This window comes from Carcharodon carcharias, chromosome 20, assembly GCF_017639515.1.
Source record: "Carcharodon carcharias isolate sCarCar2 chromosome 20, sCarCar2.pri, whole genome shotgun sequence".
Classification (NCBI taxonomy): domain Eukaryota; kingdom Metazoa; phylum Chordata; class Chondrichthyes; order Lamniformes; family Lamnidae; genus Carcharodon; species Carcharodon carcharias.
In genome coordinates, this window is record NC_054486.1 from 106,730,170 (window position 1) to 106,753,793 (window position 23,624).

General features: G+C 46.7%; 1 protein-coding gene across 1 annotated transcript in view; it reads right to left on the reverse strand.

The window, feature by feature from the left end:
• Positions 1-23,624, reverse strand: part of ccdc88c (coiled-coil domain containing 88C) — a 236,155-nt gene that overhangs the window by 75,657 nt on the left and 136,874 nt on the right. Inside the window, exons 10-15 of the mRNA XM_041214940.1 lie at positions 20,711-20,857; positions 19,870-20,014; positions 14,747-14,931; positions 13,573-13,710; positions 9,408-10,478; positions 6,615-6,742 (exon numbers count right to left, since the gene is read on the reverse strand). Of these exons, the coding sequence (XP_041070874.1) occupies positions 6,615-6,742; positions 9,408-10,478; positions 13,573-13,710; positions 14,747-14,931; positions 19,870-20,014; positions 20,711-20,857 (1,814 nt within the window). The remainder of the gene's footprint in view (positions 1-6,614; positions 6,743-9,407; positions 10,479-13,572; positions 13,711-14,746; positions 14,932-19,869; positions 20,015-20,710; positions 20,858-23,624) is intronic.

Here is a 23,624-nt window from a genome sequence, read left to right on the forward strand (position 1 = left end):
CCCTTAGCAGAATAAATTGATGAATGTTCATAGTGCGCATTTGATGGGCTAAATGCCTGTGACTCATTCCTACTTTCTTGGGCTCTGACAGCAAGTAAAAGTGCAACCGTCTGATTAACTGGCTGGTGCTGAAGTAGCATAAACAATACTTACGCCGATCGCTTCTGTGGTATACCGCAATCTCATTCAAACACTTAAATTGTGTGATCATTACAACATCATTAAATAAATAAATAGGCATTGAACCAGGGTCACTGGAGATTAGGGCCATCAATCACAGTGTGTCTGCATAGTCAAACCAATAAGACTCAGGCTACAATCAATGTCCTGTGCGGACTGTGTGGAGCGTGGTAAATATGGTTGGTGAGCTTCAGGCGCAGATATAGAATGATGTTGTGGCATTAACGGAGACCTGGCTCAAAGGAGGACAAGACTGGATATCAAACATCCCTGGATATAAGGTGTTCAATATAGAAACGGAAGGAAGGAGGGTGAGGGTGGGGGTGGGGGAAGGGTGGTAGTATTGATTAAGGAGAATTGCAGGGCTGGGGAGAGGGAGAATATCCCAGGGGAGTCAAGAGCAGAAAGGGGCAATGACATTTAAATTCCTGTTCAAATTTAAAGAGAGAGAGGAATTGCGCGTTATGAAACAGTCAGTTCCTTCCAAACACCTCGCTGCTGTTGCAGCAGAGTCTGATCAATTTGTGGCACGGCCAGTAGGTGGCAGGCTTCACCCCCCCCCCCCTCCCCCCACCCCCCCAACCCCAATCTCGGGCACTCCAATCTCAGCCAGCCCCGCTCCACACCCCACTGTCAACAAGCAACGCTGATAGCAATCGCAAGATAGATAACCTGGCAGATTGGGCTGGCTCAGCTGCAGGTCACCTGACAAGTTACTGGCTTCAGAGGATGTGTCAGAATCTCATCACCGCGCTTATACCCTCAGAACAACAGTGTTTTTCACTCCTACGTTCATAGGCAGGGACCCGTTCTCAGCAAAGAAAAAAATCACGTTCAAGCCTTAAGCTTTCTTGAATTAGCCGGGAGCCTTTGGCTCCCCTTTGCCTTCGCCATGGCAACACCTCGGCTTGTCAGAGTTGACTTGCCAATCAATCAGCTCCCTTTCCTCCTGCAGTCTAGATTGTCGTGCTTGCTTGAAATTTGGCATTCTTGCATTTGTCCTGATGAGTGCAAGACGCAAAGCTTCAGCAGCACGTTCCCCCCTTTTCGGCAATAATTCAGCCCGTTGTTTGCAATGCAGCTGAGGCGATGAAGATCCAGGGGCATCTCAGTGAAGGAGGGGTAAATGGGGAAAAAGGAAAAAGGAGAAGATCTGGTATTTATGCAGCACCTTTCACACCTTCAGAGCATTCCGGAGGGCCTCACAGCCAGTGGAGGTACTTCTGAAATATGGGGGAGGGGAGGGTGGGGGGGTTATTTAATCCAGGCGACGGGGTCTTATACACCAGCTTGGGAGCTGGCAAGAGCCCTGCGTCACCTCCTTTGGGGAAGGCCCACCACATAATGGCCAGGGGAGGGTCTGCCCGGGATCATCAAGCAACCCGGGGGCAAAAAGCCGCCCCTCCCCTCTCCCCCCACACCCCACCCTCCACCGAGAGCTACCGACCAGCCAGAGGCCAACGGCCCCTCACTGAGGGCAGCACCGCCAGGACCGATGGCCGTTGTCAGCAATGTACCCACCAGAGGCTCAGGATCACAGGGTGAGGGAGGGCGGGATGGGGCCTGAAGGGGTGGGGGGGGGGTCATGGGGGAAGGGGAGGAGCGGGTCAGAGGCCAAGGCGGCCTGGGGGAGGAGCTCACAGTAGAGCCCCTCACCCCCCCATTCCAATGTCAGGTGTTCAGGCACAAAGTACCTGACAACAAGGGAATTTCCACAACCCCCTCCACCTGCCCACCAATCCCATGCCAGGGTTTACTTTTCGGGGACCCCCCCCTCCCCCTCCCCCCAACATAGTGTCTGCCCTGCCCGATGCCAGCTGAATACCAGCGGTAGCAGGATGAGACCCTTGAGTGAGCGGTCAGTGTCCACTTTAATCGGCGTCGGGGTGGGGAAGCCGTCCATGAACCTTCCCATCTCAGGCTTAATCGGGGAGGAGACACGAAGGCAGTGGGGTCCCCACCCGGCACCCTTCCACCAAATTAAATGCCCACCCCCCCGCCTCCAAACGTACCTCAGGGGAGGGCATTAAATCCTGCCCATAGTCACTGTTACATAGACAAGCACAGGTGCTAATTTGCACACAGCAAGATCCCACAAAGAGCAATGAAATTAAGGTCCAAACGATCTGCTATGATCACATTAGTTGAGGGATAAAGTTTTTCAGGAAAGGAGAGATATAAATACTTGAGGGGAAGCTACGTACGCGGCAATATGCTGGGCTATGGGGGAAAGAGAGCAGAGGAGTGGAAGTAATTCAGACATTTCTGGGAAAGAGCCAGCACAGGCACAATGGGCCAAATGGTCTCCTTCTGTGCTGTATTATTTCATGATTCTTTGAAAGGAAGAAGGTAAAAAGGAGAAAGGGACAGAGCGAGAGAAAAAGAGAGAGAGACAGTGAGAGGGAGAAGGAAGGAGAGAAAGAGAGAAGGAGGAAAAGAGAGAGGGGAAGGAGGAAGAGAGGGGGAGGAAGGGAGAGAGAGAGGGAGGGAACAAGAGAGAAAGAGAGAAAAAGGGGAGGGAGAGAAAGAAAAATTCAAGTAGAAAGAGTACATTTCAGGCATGAACCATCCACCTGCCGCTAGATTGGTTTGATCAGCACTAAAATCAGCCAGAGCTGAGAGTGAGGAAGGTGATTGGTCAAGATCCATGGACACACAGTGATTGTATCATGTCAGCGTAGGGTTGAGGTTAGGGTTAGGAATCAGGAAAGGACTGTGGAAGCAATGGACCGGATAAGCCGAGTGCCCATTACTGATTACCACATCCTTATTTTAACTGTGGTGTTAAATGAGCATCTTCTGGTATTGGGCTCTTAAACTCCAATCTAATTACACCAGAGCCATAAGCCCTCAAATACAAAAGCTCTGTGTGGAAAACAGAATTACTCCCCGTTTGGTTTGCAATATACCTCTAAGCTGTCTCACCATCCAACTGACATTGGCACCGTTTAGTAAAAACTCTTTGTAATATTGTTTGCAAAAGCAATGAAATGAAAGATGGGGAATACAGAGACAAACGTCCTGATCAAACCGTATCCCTAACCCTAACCTCAATTCCACGCTGACATGGTACAATCACAGTGTGTCCATGAATCTTGACCAATCATCTTCCTCACTCTCAGCTCTGGCCGATCTTAGTGCTGATCAAACCAATCTAACGGCGAGTGGGTGTTCATGCCTGAAGTGTACTCTTTCAATTCTACTTGAATTTTCCTTTGTCTCCATCTCTCCCAACCCTTTCTCTCTCTCTCACTCCTTTTGTGGAGATATTTCTCTCTGTCTCAGCTCCACAATCTCACAGGCTGATAATGGAGAGCATCATAACATGGACACAAGCCCCTGGGCACTCTCCTGAGACTCCCCTGCAAACGGACGAGGTCCTGTAGCCCCTGATAGCTTTTGTCCAGACCCAGATTCCAACTTCGATCTCCCAGAAGAGCCCAGGACAGGACAAGTGCTCCCAGATGCCATGGATGTTGAAACTCTTAAATGAAGAAGTTAGCGGCAGGACAAGGGTTAACAATAGTAGCATCTACAAGTAGAAGCAAGCCGAGGACTTCTGACTTTCTTACTTCAACTGAGCAACTCAGAGATCCTTTTGAATTTCCTACCTCTCCACAACATCCCTAGGGCTGAGAGACAAGGTCAATCTCCAAACCTACATCAAAACATTTAAGGAAACTGTTAACTGTTAATGTTGCCAAAAGATGACCAGATATGTCCCTGGGGATATCATCTCTGACCTTTAATGAACCTCCTGCTCCACTGCATCGCTGACCCCATGTTCGGGCTTCCAATCCACACATGAATATCTACCTACAACAGCCCCACCAGGTCAAACAGCTTTTCCATCACTGCGAATATTTGTATTAAAAAAAAAACACTGGGTGGGATGTCACGGCCCCTCCTGCCATTGGGATTTTCTGGTCCTGCCAAAGTCAATGGACTTCTGATTGACCTGCTGCATTTTACAAACCCCCCTCCTCCCCGCCAACTGTGACAGGGCCATAAAATTCCACCCACTATTTATGTGAATGTCCTCTCACCATTTATCAGTTGCTCTATAGAAAGCCAGCATGGATTAGATGGGCCAAATGGCCTCTTCTGTGCTGTAATGGCTCTATGATATCCTTAAGGTTTATCCTGGTTTACCCACAGCAGAAAAATTAATCCTTAATTTCTTAAAATCCCAGGACAGTCCTGGATGATTGGTAACTCCCTAACCTCATGCATTCAAGGTGCTGTGGAGTTCATTGCACCTCTGGACTGTCCAACAAAATAAAGGCCAGGAATATTCTAGCTTTCATACAACCGGTGAACAGATTCGATTGAATCAAATGACTGATCCTCTAACTTTATTTTCTCTTGTTCCCATCACCTGCTGCTGTTTACCTAGTGTCATCCTGGACTGTACTCCAGCTGATGTCTCAGCTCCATGCTGTACTGTCCAGACAGGAGTCGGCCTTCTCCTGTGGCCAGATGCTATTTCACTGCTGGCCCCTGGTCTTAGAATCATGGAAATGGTTACAGCACAGAATGAGGCCTTTCGGCTCGACCTGACCATGCTGGCTCTCTGTGAGAGCAACTCCCCCAGTCCCACTCCTCCACCCCCCCCAACCCCCAAAACAAGTCTTTGCCCCCGAAGCCCCTACAAAATCTTTCCCTCTTCACATCGTGATCCAATTCTCTTTTAAAAGCCACGACTGAACCTGCCTCCACCACACTCTCAGGCCGTGCATTCCTAACCACTCGCTGACTTTTCATGGTGCCTCTGGTTCTTTCATATATCACCTTAGATCGCTGTTCTCCTGGTTCTTGACCCTTCTGCCAACGGGAACAGTTTCTCCCCATCTTATCTGTCCCGACACCCTCATGATTTTGAACACCTCGAACAATTAGTGATAACAAGTGGAAACATTCTTGCCACATAATTTTAAAGAGCTCCATTAGGCCACCTATAGTCTACTTTTTTGTCTCTCTAAAGGTAAACAGCTCCAACCTTTCCCAATATTTTAATCTCTAAGTTCTGGTATCATCCTACAGTGTTCCAAGTAAAGCCTGACCCTATACAAATTTAACATAACCGCTACCTTTGAATTCTATACTCCAGAAATAAATCCTAACGCTCTGTTGATATTTTTAATTACTTTGCTGACCTGTGATGCTGCTTTTTAATGGTTTGTCCAGCCGTGTCCCTAGTTCCTTCGCTCTTCTCCCCCATTCAGGGTTTGTATTTTCGCAGGTGTGGCTAATGTTTTGATTTTTCCAAAGGGCGTCACCTCATATTTACCTACATGAAAGTTCGTTTGTCACTTACCTGCCGGTCTGAAAGATTTCTAGTGTCTTGTCGCCTTCTTCCTCAGTGTTACCTGGCAGGTGTGTTCCAGCTGTTAATTGTGTATTGGTTGTGTTTAACTATGTGCAGGTGCAGAGCACTAGGTGGGGTTTCACTTGAGCACATATAAAGAGACACTCACTGAAACTGGATGCAGTTGAGTTCTTAAGCAATTAATTAATTTGTATTTTTTGCTGCCCACTCAACCTCTTCATGCGACTGAGTCACAGGTGGGGACATGTTTATATCATTTCCAAAATCTTTATTTTCCTTTGTACAACTCCTCTGTTCCCTGAGGCAGCTCTGTGCCCTCATGGAGCTGTCAGTGTGCATTCCACCCCCCCACCCCGCACCCCCCACGCACCCGCACAGACTTCCGCACTCGCCCTCCTCCCACCCCCCCACCCCGGCAGCGCTGAGCATTCCAGCGTGCCTTTCACTCCGGCTGGCCGTTAATTGGCCGGCGTGAATTCGCGGTCTGAGGCCGATCGCGAGCGGCAGACCTCTCCCCGGCCTGCCCGAAGAACGGGGCAGATCCTGCTGCACATGGTTCATGTACCAGGGCACCCAGATCCCTCTGCACCCACCAAGTTCTGCAATCTCTCTCCTTTTAAATATAGGCTGCTTTCTTATTCTTCCTGCCCAAGTTCACGTTTACCCCTGTTATACGCTATCTGCCAAATTTATGCCCACTTGTTTAACCTGTTTACATCCCTTTGCAGACTCTCTACCCCACCCTGGACAACTTACTCTCCTGTCTTGGTGTCCTCGGCAAATTTAGCTATCGTACATTCACTCCCTTTGTCCAAGTCATTGTTAGAGATTGCAAATAGTCGAGGGCCCTTGTAGTATTTCACTCTGTAAATAAATGTTAGGCTGAGTAATAATTGGCTCTGGTTCTATCCTTCACCAATTTTCTTTTCTTTTAAATGAATGATTTGACCCGGAATTAGCTAGTAGTCTCTTGTACACATTCAATAGGCCCTGTGGTGATTTATGAAGCATTAGATGTGTGGCAGATGATGGAGGACAGACTAGAGGATGTATTCTACTGTACTAGTGTGTGCTCAAATGACTCCAGTAGAAAGGGGTGTCTTACTTATCATCGCTGTTGTGTTCCTCTTGTAGAAGTCTCTCTTTGGTTAGACCAATTTTCTCCAACTCCTGATTAAGCTTTTCCAATTCATTGGAGAGCTGCTGGCTCTTGAGTTTCTCATGGACAAGTTCCTGGGATATACAGATGTACAGGTTAGGTCAGGCCAATGTTAATAGTTCACCAACACGGAATGCACTGGCAATCCAATAATCAGAGGAGTTGGGAGAAACTAACACAGAGCAGATTCTGGTGCCCAAGGCAGAGTGATCCCTTACACACTTGTAGATTACAGCATACAGATCTGATCACCATAATATAAAGAAGATAAAGGCACTGGAGGGGATGCAGAGAAGATTTACAAGGCTGATACCGGAATTGAAAGGTTATCCTTATCACAACAGGATAAACAGACTAGGTCTCTTTTCTCTTGAAGAGCGAAGGCTGAGGGGTAACCCAATAGCAAGTCTTTAAAATTATGAAAGATTTTATAGAATAGACAACACAGAGAATGTTTCTACTTGTGGGGAAGATCAAAACTAGAGGTATCAAAAAAAGATATTCATCAAAAAATCCAATCGGGAATTCAGAGGAAACTTCTTTACCAAGAGCGTAGTGAGAATGTGGAGCTTGTTGAGGTGAATAGTATAGATGTATTTAAGGGGAAGTTAGATAAACTTACAAGGGAAAAGGGAACAGGGGGCTTTGCTGGGGGTTAGAGTTTGATGAGGAAGGATGGGAGGATGCTCAAGTGTAGCATAAACACTAACATGGATAGATTGGACCGAATGGTCTGTTTCTGTGCTGTATATTCTATTTAATAGAACACACTAATCTCAACTTCAAAATGAAAGTGAGATATTGAGAGAGGCTAAAAGTAAGAATGTACAGAACTCAGCAAACCCTTAGTTATGAACTCTTTGCCTTGGTTAGATGATAATGGTGGAGTTAATTCAGATTTTTAAAATACCTAAGACAATATAGGCTATTGACTTGGACAAAAAGCTAAACTATTGGACATGGGTCTACACTTTAAATAAAATGAGACTTGACTTTAGGAGGATCTTTTATGTGGGAGTTGTCGCTATGTGGATTATATGTCCATCTAGAGTACTTTACACTAACACCAAACCTTAACACTCCTCTTGGAAGTTAAGTTCATGAGACAACTGTTCTCTGTCAAGATTTTTCATGCATCAGCCCAACCCTTGGCAATCCTGGCCAAGTGTTCTGGAGTTACCTATTCTACAGGAGTTACTATTTTGTACACACAAGGTTCCTTCTCAATCAACTGCTTTTCAGCTACAGAACCAAAATACCTCCAGTGTTTTTTTAAATCCTCTGACACCCCTAGATTGCCTCTCAGGCTTGGATGGTTTTGGTAACAGAGATGGACTTGGTACCCGGAGCCTGTTTAAGCATGACTTCCTCCAACTCTTGCCCTGACCCACACCCCTCTGCTTTGTCTCAATATTTCAACATGCTGTTCATTGCTACTCAGTGGCTGGACATGTTACAACACTTCCACTTCCACCACAACAAAGTACCCTAGATCCCTGAATTACACTTTTATCCACTCATGCTGCTTATTTTTCCTTTCTTCTTTATACAATACCAGTATTGAATTTTATCTGCCATTGCTCGACTAACTTGGATTCTATTGAGTTCATTCTGTGGATCCTCAACGCCAACTACCTTAGTCCCTCCCCCGCCCTCACGGTTATTAGCCTTCAATGGTGAGCCTCTGAATTCAAAGCATGGCCAAACACTCAAAAGTCCCAGCATCAATTGCTGACAGGCAGTCATCTCCCTAAACTCCCCTCCTACACCTAAAACAGAGAGTCTGTAAAAGGGATGCACAATTTAATGTTATAATTCCAGTCAGGTATGCCTGCTAAATAATCCAGCGTTAAAGTCAAGAATTTCAAACCAAAATCTTCCTCCTTTCCTCTTTCTCTTATTTCTTTGCCTCGCTTGCTCTTCCTCTCCCCCTTCACATATCCTCCAAAGAGAAAAGTTCTGAACACTTTTATTATAATGCTTATCAGACAGTCTGATTTTGAACTGCTCATGCTCAGCTTGGAGACTTTCTACCCCTTTCCCTCTTCCCTGCTCCCTCCTCTGCTCTATTGGCAACACTGGGACTTGTTAACACTGGTGACCTTCTCTCCTTATTCAGGCAGAGAGTCTAGAGCGATACTGGCAGGATTTTTAAAGGTAAATCACATTCCAGCCTTGTCCTTCCCTGTGGTTCTGGGCAGTGATCAGGAATGGGAGCTTTGCCTGTTTTTTAACCACATGCTCTCCTCTCACTGCCTAAAATTGGCAGCCCTTGAGACCAGTTCAGTGCCATACTGGCTAAATCAGGAAACTAGAAACAAGACGAGTCAAGACTTGACATTTGAGAATCAGTACAAGAAGGTACAGATCTTGTGGCACAGTGGGTACAGTACCTGCCTTGGAGCCAGGAACTCTGGGTTCAATCCCCACCTCAGGACTTGATGGCCAAGGGAAGGTGTGGCCAAACAGGTTGATTATCAACCTGTGAAACCTTCCAACATATGGCAGGTGGTAAGTATGGGAGAGATTCCTAGTCAGCCACGTGATGGGGAGAAAGTGGAGCCCCATAGTTCCCAACAGCAGTACAACATGCAGGTAAAGGTGTGAGCTGCTGCTCTAACTCAGGCTCCCTGAGTGAACTATGACGCACCACCACAAGAAGGTGCTGTGAAAGAGATCTAAACAAATTGAGGGATCGTTCAGCATCAATAAAGACAGGTCTGCACATCACCAACCAACCTCTCTCAGTGTCGCGAGTGTCCTCTTGTTAATTGTAGCTTGTTTGAACAGTTCTTTATTGTCAACTTCCAGTTCCTTCACCTTGCTTGTGGTTTCCTTGTACTTGCCCACTTCCTTTTCTAGTGTTCTCTTTTCCTTCTCCATGCTCGAGAGTTTTAGGCTATTCTCATCCAGGATTGCATCTTTCAGTTCCACCTGCTGCCACAAACGTTTGTTCTCTTTATCCAATGTCTTCTTGTCCTTTTCCAATTGTGCAGCCTCGTGCTCCAACACCTTGTTGTCCCTTTCTAGCTTCTCCAGCCTTTTGCTGGAGACCTTCAGCTCCTCCAGATTCTTCTGTAGAACGTGATTCTCGTTCTCGGTGTCCTGCAGCTCCTTCTCGAGTTGCTGGATCTTGGTGTTGCTGTTATCCAGGGACTGCTGAAGCCTCTGGTTTTCCGAATCCAGACTTTGGTAGCTAATTTCCAATCGTTCCGATTTCCGAGTCGAGGCCCTCAACAGTTCCACACTTTTCCTCAATTCATCCTTCTCCTTTTCCAGTTCCCGGTTCTCCATTTCCACTTTGATCAGTTTTGTTCTTGTGAACTTTAACGTCTCCACCATTCTCCTCAGCTCCAAGTTCTCCTCATCTAACTGCTTATTGTCATTCTCTACACTCTCCAACTTGATCGACACATTCTGCAAACTGTTGAGGGACTTCTTGAGTTTGCTATTCTCCAACTCGAGGTTTGAATTCTCCTGCTCAAGGGCCCCAACATTCTCACACGTGATCTTCAAGGAAGCCACCTGCTTCTGAAGTTGCTCATTCTCCTGCTCAAGTTTGTGAACATCTTTCTCCAGTTCTTCTGCCTTTTCCTCCTTCTCTTTGTAGTGTAGGAGCTCCTTATGAGCTTGTTTCTTTTCAAACTCCAGTTTGGCCAGCTTGCTGCTAGTCTCTGTGATGGTCTCATGAAGGATTTTGTTCTCCTTCTCCACGTCCTTCACCCTAGCATCTGCGTTGATTTGAGAACGCTGCCTGAGTGAACAGACTGTCTGCTTTAAGTGTTCGTTCTCCTCCTCCAACTCCTTCACCTGGATACAAGGGATCAGAGACAGTATCAGACACAGTCACAGAGCCCAAATGAAAACGAAAACACTGAACAGTCAGGATAAAGGTCCGAATCATGTTCCTAACCCATGTGATTTTTCTTCCCCCACATAGAGAGCTGTGATGATCTGGAACACATTACATGAAAGTGTGTGGGTTCAGATTGGAACTTCCAAAAGGCACCGAGGCATGATTTAAAGATGACTGATTGGTAGGGTTATGAGGGGAAAAGCTGGGGGTGTAGGAATAAACAGGACAGCTCTTTCAAGGTGCCAGCACAGGCATGATGGGCTGAATGGCTTCCTTCTGTATTATAAAATTCTATGGGCTGCATCTTCCGGTCGGCAAGCGGGAAGGGCGGGCTGTAAAATGACACCGGATGACATTGGGCATGTGTCCCGACGTCACCCTGCCTCGTTTGCATTTTCAGGTCAGCGGGCGCGGAGCCGAGTCAGTTGTGCACCCGCCGACTTGTCAACGGCCACTTAAGGCCATTAATAAACTAACTGAGGTAATCAATGGACCTGGCCATCTAACCTTAGGGTTGGCGGGCAGGCTGGGAACCCTGGCGGGCTTCTGAAATAACATGAAACCTCATCCATGGGTGGGATGAGATCTCATGAGGGTATTAAAATTTTTCTGAAATGTCTAAATAGAAGAAATTGACGTGTCCCAGCTCATGTGACAGCGGCTCATGAGTGGACATGTCAGTAATTTTTTTTCTCAAATTTATTCAATCTTTCAAACCTGAGCTGATCTCCCTGAGGCAGCGCCGAGCCTCAGGGAGAACTCTGTGCTGTCTCGCGCGCTCCCAGGCTCAGGGAATCCCTCCCTGTCGTACACAGGGAGTGCTTCCTGGTAGACGTCACGCTGGGCGGGCCTTAATTGGGCCACCCACCCGCTCCTGCACAGACCCCCCTGACCGGGTGGTGGGGGGTGGGTATCCTGCCCTATGATTCTATGGTGAGAGCAAAGGGAAAGACAGTCAACAGGAGACATTGTATCTCCAGAGCAATGGAACTGAAGTACATTAGGGTGACCCAACATACACTGCCTTTGCAACTCCTCTAAGGATCCATTAAAAAAACATGGCAGTAGACTACTGGACAGAAATTTACACAATGGACAATGGGGAAAGGTGTCTTCAGAGTCAATCAATATCAGTCAAATATCTATTACAGAAAAATCAGGCGCTTTTAAAAACCAATAAACATTAGTCCTCCTCTGTCGCCCATCTATCAGATTCTGGTTGTGCTGATAGTAAGGGATGAATGAATTTTGGATTTTGTGCCACGAGAGAATTAAATTTTGATCTACGGTAAAATTTGGTCACAGCAGTTTGGTTTCCCTATCCTATCAAAGGCATCCGAAAATAAAGATGCTTCTTGCTGGAAACACACCGTCGTAACGTTACGGTAGGTTCACTGTTTTGTACCTTCACAGACACTTTCCTCCCTTCAGGGAGCAGTGGGATCGCGCTGCAAGGATTAGCAGGGAGATTATCAACCTGTTGAGCCACATCACAAACACTCCTCCTGTGGCCAACAAGCCCTGAAGTGGGACTTGAACCCAGAACTCCGGACTCAGTGGCAGGGGGGCGACTCACCGTGCCACACAATCAGTGTGCGGTGAAGCAAATATTATCAGAATTATGAATTGGAGCAGTTTCCCATTACAGGCACCCGGGGCTCATGTGACACATGCCCACCCCAGGGGTAGGGCACTGTGATTAAATATCCCTCTTCGCTGACCATCAATGCGATCTTCAAGCTTGGCTGCAAATCCTCGTCTGCATAATTTTCGCGTATACCAGCATTCTTGTGGCTTCCCCCCACACCCCCCAGAAAGATTTCCCAAATTAATTTACCACCAATTAGGTGGCAGTGGGGCCCTGTTGGAAACTAGCTCAGGGCTGTCCAAATTCCGTTTGTGTTGGATCTGACAGTGAAGAGGTAGGATGGACATTCATAAATAACCCAGGGTCTGATCACGTGGTGTTGATTCCAAGTTGTGTGCGACGGACTGCACAATTAAAGTCAGCACTCCATCCCTATAGTTAGGCAACCAACATCACAAGGTGTCTTCACAGGAGCATTATCAAACAAGCCTGGACATCGAGTCATGCAAGTCATTTTGGGGAGCCTCTTAAAGAAGGAGAAAGGCGGAGAGGTGTAGGGAGGGATTTCCACAGCCTAGGGCCTAGATAGCCGGAGGCACGGCCATCAATGGTGGAGCCATTTTTAAAAATTTATTCGTTCACAAGATGTGGGAATCGCTGGCTAGGCCATCCCTAATTACCCTTGAGAAGGTACACACTGCTGCTACTGTGTGTCGGTGGTGGAGGGAGTGAATGTTTGTGGGAGGGATGCCAATCAAGCGGGCTGCCTTGTCCTGGATGGTGTCGAGCTTCTTGAGTGTTGTGGGTGCTGCACTCATCCACGCAAGTGGAGAGTATTCCATTACCCTCCTGACTTATGCCTTGTAGATGGTGAACAGGCTTTGGGGAGGCAGGAGGTGAGTTACTTGCTGCAGGATTCCCAGTCTCTGACCTGCTCTTGTAGCCACAGTATTTAAGTGGTTGGTCCAGTTCAGTTTCTGGACAATGGTAACCCCCCCATGATGTTGATAGTGGAGGATTCAGCGGTTGTAATACCATTGAATGTCAAGGGGAGATAGTTAAATCCTTAAAAAAAAACAGAAATTGCTGGAAAAACTCAGCAGGTCTGACAGTATCTGTGGAGAGAAAGACAGAGTTAACGTTTCAAGTCCAGATGACTCTAGTTAAATTCATTCTGGTTGGAGATGGTCATTGCCTGGAACTTGTATGGCACGAATGTCAGGGATGTTCAAGAACCCAAAATTGGAGAAGTGCAGAGATCTAGGAGGCTTGTAGGGGGCTGGTGGAGATTACAGAGGTCGGGAGGACTGAGGTCATGGAGGGATTTGAGAACTTGGAAATCAAGGCATTGTCAGGCAAAGGGCCAATTATAGTTTAGGGAGAACAGAGGTGTTAGGTGTCTGAGATTGTGACTTTAACGATCATTGCATCTGCTCATTAAAGTTGTTGTCCAGTTTTACCTGTCTCTCCTTCTCAGCTCGGAGAGTCTCCATGCTTTCCTTTAACTGGGTTTTGTCTTGCAGAAGCTCCTCAGTCAGGTGGCCTATGTCTTGGTTACTCTGTTTCTCTGAATCGAGTTCGGATTGCAGTTGCTGCACCTGAAAACAAAGTCGAGATCAGAAACCGATTTGGTCAACACAGAAAAAGAAAGCCTTGCATTTCTATAGCGCCTTTCACTACCCCAGGACGTCCTAGAGCACTTTACAGCTAACAGGGTGCTTTCGAACTGTTGTTGCTGTGGTAATATAGGCAGCCAATTTGTGCACAGCAAGATTCCACATACAGCAATGCGTTCAAGATTAGAACATCGGGTTTTATTGCTGTTGGTTGAGGAATGCACATTGGCCAGGGACGTTGGGGAGGACTCCCCCTGCTCTTCTGCAAAGTGGTGCCATGGTATATTTTAGATCCACCTGAGAGAGCTGATGGGGCCTCAGTTTGACTTCTCATGGCAGGATGATACCTCTAAGGTTGCAGTACTCTCCCGGAGCTGCACTGAATCGTCTGCCTAGTTTAAGCGTACAAGTTTCTAGCGTGGGACTTAAACACATGGCCTTCAGATCCAGAGGTGACCAACCTGGCTATGATGGAGAATGGAAAGGCACTGTTCCAATAGAGTATGCAAAAAAATCATTTGCCTACGGGTGGGAGGGACACAGGTGCTTTTGGCTTCAGAAACGTTCGAAAGCAACCACAAAATGAACATTCACTGGATTTCTTGGATGAATAATAATTGGAGTGCCCGAGGTTTCCTAGAATGGTCGTCCATAATGTCCAAACCTTGAATATTACTGAAAAGAGAGACATGTTGCTGAAGCTTTTCATCTTGCGCTCATCAGGACAAACGCAAGAATACCAAATTTCAAATGATCACAACAATTTATATTACAGGATTATTTTAAGATTACTGATTATTTTAAGGTTAACAACTTGGTTGTTAGTGTAGCTATTAGCACACTCAGGATTGTTCAGCGAGTGCTCCCCAAACACAGGATTACACCTAACTGTAGACGTTTTGATTTGGGTTTTGAGAGTGTGGGCTGGTTGACTATGGTCTGTACTCTGCCTATTAAAAACAGCCACAGGAAGACGCTGTTTGATTCGGTCAGCCAGTAGTTGTGGTGCATTTCAAACCTTTATGTTGAGAAGCTCGGTCTCTTTCTCCAGCTCCACAATTCTGGCATTGCTTTCTTCCACTGCCAGTAGAGCTTGGTGGAGCTCCTGAACATCATGTTGCAGACTCTGGTTCTCCTTCTCCAGCTTCAGGATCCGGCTTGATGCAGACTCATTCATCTCGAGCACAAATGACTTGCGACTTGCTACAAAAAAGATCGAATATAAGGTGGGACTTAGTAGAAACATTTAAAATCAGCAGCAGGTTTCGACAAAGGAAAAGGGGAGGAGCTATTCCCACTGTCAGTAACCAGGTGACGCAGATTTAAGGTAATTGGCGAAAGAATCGGTTGGGGGTGGAGGGCAGACAAGGAGAATATTTTTATCCAGCAAGTCATTGGGCCGTAACTTCCAACTAGCATCGGAAAGTGCTGGCTTGCTGGGAGTTAGAAGTAAATGCACACTTACCTGGTCCTGAAAATTACACCGACCCTTCCGTTTGCCGGAGCTGCTTGGGGTCTGCATCGAGGGCCCCAGCAAAGAGCTGCTCTGGTGGATTCAAGGAGGCCGCACCCCCTTTTTTACAGTCGAGGGGTGAGGCTGGCATTGGAGGTCAGGGGGGGTGGGGTTAGTGGGAGGTCCGGTTGGGATGGAGGGCTGGGATGGTTGGAGATCTGGGGAGAGTGGGTTGGATGTCCAGGGGGCATGGGTGGGGACTGGTGGTCTGGTGGGGGGTGGGGTGGGGGATGTCAGAGGTCAGGGTGGGTAGGTTGGGTGGGGGGGAATCAGAGGTTCAGGGTGTGGGGGTTGGTGGTTCAGGTGGGTGGGGGTTGGGGAGATTGGGGTGGGGAGTCCTGTAGAGGTGGGGGAGGGGGTGTGGGAGGATCCCGTGGGGTTGGTCTGGGTCTTTACAAAGGGTACCTAGACATTAAAAGCAGTTTTAACTCTTCTAACTTTTTCTGAGTAACTATTGGTGTAGCCCTGGAGAAACCATCTGCAGTTTGCAATTTAAACCACATTTCCAGATGGTTGCCAGTGCAGCACAATTGCCCAGAGGAAGTGTGTGCACTTCTGGGCAATTCCCTTGCAAACCCTTACCTGGGGAACCTCCGAGAGGGATTCCCCAGCGCATCTTGGGGGTACCCCCCCAAATCTGACACTGGGGGGCTCGGAAGTAATGGGCCGTTATGGTCTGGAATGCGCTGTCTGAAAGGCAGACTCAACAGTAACTTTCAAAGGGGAATTAGATAAATACCTCAAGGGGGAAATACTTGCAGGGCTTCGGGGCAAGAGCAGGGAAAATGGGGCTAATTGGATAGCTCATTTAAACAGCCGGCATGGGCAAGATGGGCTGAAAAGTGCTGTATCTTACTCTGTGCTTATTGGGAGAAAGGACAACTAACTTCGAAAGTGAGAAAGATTTAGATGCATAGCAGCTGCAGTTTAAGTGTGATTTAGTCACTGGTTGTAAAAGCTGAAAGTTGAACTCACCAATATGGACACCTCCCCTACCCAACCTCATTTCAACATTTAAACTCGTGTTTGAGACAAGGTCAATCTTACAGTAGTCTGTAATTATTATCACCGCAGGTAAACAACACTTCCACAATAAAGGGAGTTAGCACAGTGAAATCTACATTTGTGGTACTGTGAGGACTCAACAGATGTTGCTGAAAGCTTTACCACTGAATAAAACCACGACACCTTCACAATCAAAACCACACAATTAAAGCTCAAGAGGCAAATTTTCCTGGATAACCTTCAGTTTTGGGCTGGCAAGTGGCAAATAACATTCGTGCCACGCAAGTGCCAGGCAATGACCATCTCCAACAACAGAGCATCTATCCATCGCCCCTTGACATTCAATGGCATTACCATCACTGAACCGCCCCCCCCACCCACTATCAACATCCTGGGGGTTGCCATTGACCAGAAACTGAACTGGACTAGCCATATAAATACTGTGCTTACAAGAGCAGGTCAGAGGCTGGGAATTCTGAAGAGAGTTCCATCACCTCCTGACTCCCCAAACCCTGTCCACCATCTGTAAGGCACAAGTCAGGAGTGTGATGGAATACTCTCCACTTGCCTGGATGAGTGCAGCTTCAACAACACCCAAGAAGCTCGACACCATCCAGGACAAAGCAGCCCGCTTGATCGGCACCCCTGCCACCTTGGCCTTAAGCATTTGCATTCTTTGGCAATAAAGTGTACTACCCATATGATGCACTGCAGCAACCTGCCAGGACCCCTGCTGCAGCACCTTCCAACTTCCCAATTCCCCAACCTCTACCACCTAGAACCACAAGGGTAACAGATGCATGGGAACACCAACACCTGCAACTTCCCCTCCAAGCCACACATCATCCTGACTTGGAAATATATTTTCATTCCTTCACTGTCACTGGGTCAAACTCCTTGAACCCCCTCTCTAACAGCATTGTGGGTGTATCTACACCCTGCAGCCGTTCAAGAAGGTGGGCAAAAAATGCCAGCCTTGCCAGCGACACATCGGGTTGAATTTTCGGTGCCCGCTGGCATCAGGTGTGATTGGACAATATGGCTCGATCGGTTTTATGATGGTGGGAAACCAATTCTTGATCGTCCACTCAGCCCGCCGACAGAGGGCTGCATTTCCTGGGTATCAGGAACCTCACTGTAATACATCAGCCTATCATCAGGCCAGCCCACTGGAAATGTCATTTTACCGACCCACTACCACACTTAGTGCAAATCTAGGATGATTCCGCCCATCGTACGAAAGAGTAAAAAAAAAATTGTGAATTCATTTTCAGAAATGTCAAGAAAATTACACTTTCCGTCAGTACGTTGATTCCCAAGGTAGACACACTCAAAATGTGAATGAGAAGATTATTTTGGGATGGAGTTTTTGTTATGATCACTTCAGGACTGTTAACATTTAAAAAGAAATCCGAATACCTTATTTTAACCAATAGAACCATAAGATTTCACTTCTTTTTACAGAAAGATGCAAACATTATTATCAATAAAGGAATTAAACAAAACAAGTACCATTAACTTAACAAGATGGTTTATAACTACGTTTGTTATGTACTCAGGTTTATGTCTTCTTTCCCCCAAGAATTCGGCTATAAGACACATCTTAACGTTATTTTATTTCTATCGGGACCACAGTCTGCGGAAAACTATATTTAATTCTCCTCAGCTCTAGCTGCTCTTAGAGGTAAAACTTTCATTTACCATCTCTTGACTGTGGATGCCTCAGTCCCTTGTCCTGGTTACTTTTCAATACTTCCAAGCTAACCTGCTTGTTACCTTCTTTGACATAGTGAGGACCATTAAAGATTCTTCCACTAGTTTTAAATCAAGCAAACTTTCAGCTTCTACTCTCTCAAAATTCAAACTGAGACTGATGCACATCCACATTCAACACAGTCAATGATGAAGTTAACTTGTTTTCTCTGCTTACAGTGCAGGTCTATCTAACTATCATTTACTTTGGCTAACTTCTCTCTGAGCTGCACGACCAGTTCCAAGTTGCAACTAACTCTCTCACCAAACATCCCCTATGAATTGAAACCCGAGAATCTTCCTAAGGTCCACCTTAATTATCCCTCATTTACCATTTTGTCTTTGATCTGATGAAGTAAATGGGCTTCACATGGCCTTTTGGGGTTTACTGAATGCTTTTAAACTAATTTAACTTCCAAAACAAAACATCTCTCTGGACTGCCAATACTGCAAAAGCATTGCAGACATTGTGTCTCCAGCTCCCTAGCCAAGTAAGCTCACCTGCTCTATCACTTCAATTTCGGCTTTATTAAAAAAAACCTGGGGGTTGGGGAGGGGGCTGGTCATCCTGTGAACTGCCATTCCTTGTTCAGGCAATCTCTAAAGCTCAGCTTGTTTATGGTGCATTTACCCACTTTTCGACAGCTAAAATTTAATTCCTAAAACTAAAAACTATACTCTAAAACGCATGAACCTTGAACTAGATATTCACAACACTTTTAACGGAAAAGGAACTAGGTCGTTCCATCCTGAAAGAGCCTTTTGTTGCAGGTTTGAACAGTTCAGTTGCTTTCAGACCTACGAATAAACCCTTCCGACCAACCTAAGGTCTGATTAGGAGCTCATTGATGGGGATTGCTGAAGGAAAAGCTTGTTCAACCATTAATTCATTTCTCATCCATTTGACAAGCAGTTGTTCAATGAAGGAACAAAAGATGTTTGCCCATTGGGGACTGTTCACATCGAAGACGTTCTAATGATCACCCTTTTGTTAGAAAGCACTGCCGTGGGTCGATACTATCCTAATAGGCCAATGGAGCTTCAACTAAAAGTTTATTTTTCAAATTACTCTCTTTTTTTTAAAATTCTACTCCATTCTCAGGATGTTTGTAGAATTGTAATTTTATTGTCCATCCCCCTAGAGGATTTACGACACAGTTGGTTTGCTGCACCATTTCGGAGGGCAGTTAAGGGTCAACCATGCTGGTGTGGGACTGCAGTCAGATATAGGCCAGACCAGGTATGGGTGGCAGGTTTCCATTCCTAAAGACAAGGACAAGGGCAGCAGGTGCACGGGAACACCACCACCTGCAAGGTCTCCTTCAAGCCAATCACCATCCTGACTTGGAAATATATCAGCCATTCCTTCACTGTCGCTGGGTCAACATCCTGGAACCCCCTTCCTAACAGCGCTGTGGGTGTACCTACGCCACATGGACTGCAGCGGTTCAAGAAGGCAGCTCACCACCACCTTCTCATGGGGCAATTAGGGATGGGTAACAAATGCTGGCCCAGCCAGTGACACTCACATCCGGTGAAAGAATTTAGAACGAGGCAGCAGTGAAGCAGCCAAGTTTTTGTGACAATCTGAAAGCTCCCACGGTCATTTTCACTGTCACCAGCTTTTTAAAACTAAATTCAAAGTCTCAAATTGTCATAGTGATATATGAACTCTCGTTCATAGTTCAGGCCTCTGAATCACTAGTCCAACACACTAACCACTACACTGCTATACCCTGTTATTCTTAAGCACCACCCACCAATCCCCAATATTATTCTATTAGAGCTCAATGGCCTCTCTCTGCCATTTAATCTATGACTGAGTAACTGAGTCACCCAGGCACACGATCGGTGCATTAGGTGATACCTACCATCCAGGAGGTCGGTGCTCTTTGACATCTGCTCCAGCTCCCAGCCCAGGTGTGCAGACTCGTTCATGCTCTGTTTCTTCTCAATTTCCAGCACCATGTTCTCTTCCAGGAGCTCTTCAATGCGTTTCCGATCAGCCTCTCGATCCTGCAAAATGTGGAAGATGGGCACAATGGCCTTAGTCATAAGTCTGGAACTTGGGCCTTCAGCCAGAGCACAAGAGTTCAAGCGGATGTCAGTAAACAGTGCCGAGTCACCTCCCAGCACATCCAAGCATCAGCTGAACCAGCCAATGAAAGCACTCAGCACCAGGCCCACACGGACAAGTGTGGTTCCACACTCGGTTAACCAATCTCAGCTGGAGGGATATGACAAGTGGGACGTGAGAATTGTTCAAGGTCCCTGCTCCTGATCGTAACTGACCCATCTAGAAGATGCTAGTGTGGGCCCCCTAGTGGGGAACATTGGAACAGGAGGATGCCATTCAGCCCAATGAGCTCATTCCACCAATCAATTAGATCATGGCTGATCTGCATCTTAACTCCACCCAACCGCCTTGGTTCTGTAACCCATTGACTAACAAAAATTACATAGAATGTCGCACTGGAGTCACATATAGTGCAGAACTAGCAGACTGAGCACATGGCGATAACCACATAGTGGGCAAATGAAGACTAGGAAGCCACCACCGTTCTTCAAACATACTCATGCACCTTTAAACAACATCTCAATCAAAGGCATCAATACTGAGATGTTAACTCATTATTGGCCTTTAATAATGGCCGATCGAGTGCAATGGGGGAGTTATCATTGGTTGCTGTGATAATGTGGAGCAGCACTTGCCATTTCAAGGTCCTGTAGTTTTGATTTGAGTTGCAGATTCTCCTTCTCCAAGTCATGCAGCTTGTCGCACCGGGCCCGGGCTATAATCAACTGTTCTTCCAGCATCGTCTTGGTCTCAATTAAGACTATATTGTCTTCGCGGAGTTCCTAGAACAAGAGAAGTTCAATTTAAAGACCCTGTTGAGATCAACTCTCAAAGCTTTGCAATTTCAGAAAACATTGTTGGAGTACTTCTGTACCGGCTCACTGCCCATTCTGTTCCGGCACCTCATTCAAGGCTTTTCATCAGGCATGAGCCTCGACATCAAGGGAGCGGTTCTGACCTTACCGGCCGGGGGGAAAGTGGTGGAATCGAATCATCCACCCCTTTGACACCCTCCTCGAGTCTACTTTCTGTTGACTTCAACGCAGCATAAAGCGGAAAGGGTGTAAACAGGAGTCTGGACTGATAACGTCTGTCTTACCATGAGCGAGATAGATAAAGGTTAACTCCCCACCGCCCCACTCCTCCCTGAAGCAGTGCCTGGGGCCATTCAGCCATCTGCAGAGCATGTGAAAGTTGTAACGAAACTTTGCACTAGTTACATTGGGTGGAATCCTCTGGACAGCCAGTGAGAGCCCCGCGTCACCTCTTCAAGGAAGGCCTGCAGCATCTTACCCTGTCCGGCCTACGCGTGACTCCAGACCCACAGCAACATAGTTGACTCTTATCTGCCCTCTGAAGTAGCCTGGCAAAGCCACTCAGCTCAAGGGCAATTAGGGACGGGCAGTAAATGCCCTGCTGGCCTTGCCAGCGACGCCCACATCCCATGAAAGAATCGAGGGAAAAAAATCTGGGGCAGGATTTAGCCTTTGCTGGCCGCCCGCGATCGGGGCCGGAAGGCGGTTTCACGTTGGGCGGGCCAATCAAGGCCAGACCAGCGTGAACCGCGAGCGGCTGCGCTCAGTGCTGCCTGTGCCGGGGGTGGGGGGTGAGGAGGAGGGCGAGTGTAAGTTTTGGGTGTGTGTGTGACTGCGCGCTTGAGAATCTCCCTCAGGCGCACAGCGGCCTCAGGGAGATGAAGAGTTTTTAAAAAAAAAAATAAAGATTAGAAAGATGTTATAAAACATGTCCCCACTCATGTGACTCTGTCTCACATGAGTAGGGACATGTTATAAGGGAAATTTGAAAATTTTTACTTTATTTTTATTTGATATTGGAAACCTCATCCCGCCCATGGGTGAGTTTTCCAAAAAAAAAGTGCAAAGGCCGCTTGGTTTTCTCGCCTACCCGCTAACCATAAGGTTGGGCGGGCAGTGAAAAATTTAAGTTAATTGATCCTTTAATGGCCTTAATAGACCTTTTCATTGTCGGCGGGCGCGCTGCCAACTCCAGCCCGCACCCGCTGACCGAAATATCGCGCGACTGTGCACTGATATCGGGACACTCGCCTGATGTCAACACGCATCATTTTATGCTCGAGCAGGTCGGGCATGCACCCGCCTGCCAGGGTAAAGATTTTGCCCCTGGTTGCACACCCAAGGTCTAGAATCGTCACTGGATACCAGGCTAGAGGTGAGTGATGAGTTGGGGGTGGTGGGGGGAAGAGAGAGAGAGAGAGAGAGAAAGAGAAAGAGAGAAATAGGAATGACCAGTTGATTGGTTTTGTTTTTGTTGGTACAGTACACATTGAAGGAAGAATGTCGGCCAGGTCTCCTTGCTGCTTTGTGAATAACAGCTTGTTCCAGGCTAGATTTTGTTTTAACACCTCATTGGAAGAATATTAACTCTGACAATGTAGCACACCCTCCATACTGCACTGGAGCATCAGCCTGGTTTGTAGTCTCAAATTTCAGCGCAAACCAGAACAGCCGATATTAAGGCCAATTTTAACTTTTGGTGCTGATGATTCTTGCTGCCATTATCCAGCCCAATGCCGCTGCCCTTTGAAGAAACGGGAAGGGAAATCAGGCAAGGGTACATAGTGGGTTGTCAATCCATGGCCACTCATTATACATCAACACTAAGGGTTGAAATTGGCCCTATTCTTTCAGCTAAGAAACCAAATTCACCCATAATTCCAATAGGGGTTCAGGAGATTCTTTACCAGGAGTGTGGTTAGAATGTGGAACTCACTAGCACAAGGAGTTATTGAGGTGAATAGCATAGATATATTTAAGGGGAAGCTAGAAAAACACATGAGGGAGAAAGGTATAGAAGGGTTTCTGACAGGGTATAATGAAAGTTGAGGGGAAGCTCTTGAGGAGCGTTAAAACCAGCAGAGATCGGCTGGGCTGAATGGCCAGTTTTAGTGCTGTAAATTCTATACAAGACAAACACATTTATAAATATACACACGTGAGACATAAACTTTAATTTACACTGTGCCTTCTCTCTTAAAGGCAGCAGCAGCTAACTATTTATTTAGCTTGGCTTTGAGCCAGTCTATGATGGTGCTGACAGACTATAGACAACAAAGGTGGGAACATTGCACAAGTGTACTTTCCACATCTGCTCACATCACTGTGCAACTTAAAGAGGAGAGTTCTCCGCACTCTCATGAAGACTGTTCACACACCTAAACCCTTACAAGAGCGAAAGTCAATTCTTTAATCAGCAGTGACACCCCCTCAATCCCACTGTTTAATAAGTGCCCCCCCATCAATCTCACTGTTTAATAAGTGCCCCCCCATCAATCTCACTGTTTAATCAGTGACCCCCCCCCCATCAATCTCACTGGTTAATTATTGACCCCCATCATTCCCACTGTTTAATCAGTGACCCCCTCCCCTCAATCTCACTGTTTAATCAGTGACCCCTCCCCTCAATCTCATTGTTTAATCAGTGACCCCTCCTCTCAATTTCACTGTTTAATCAGTGACGCCCCCTCAATTTCACCGTTTAATCAGTGACCCCCTCCCCTCAATCTCACTG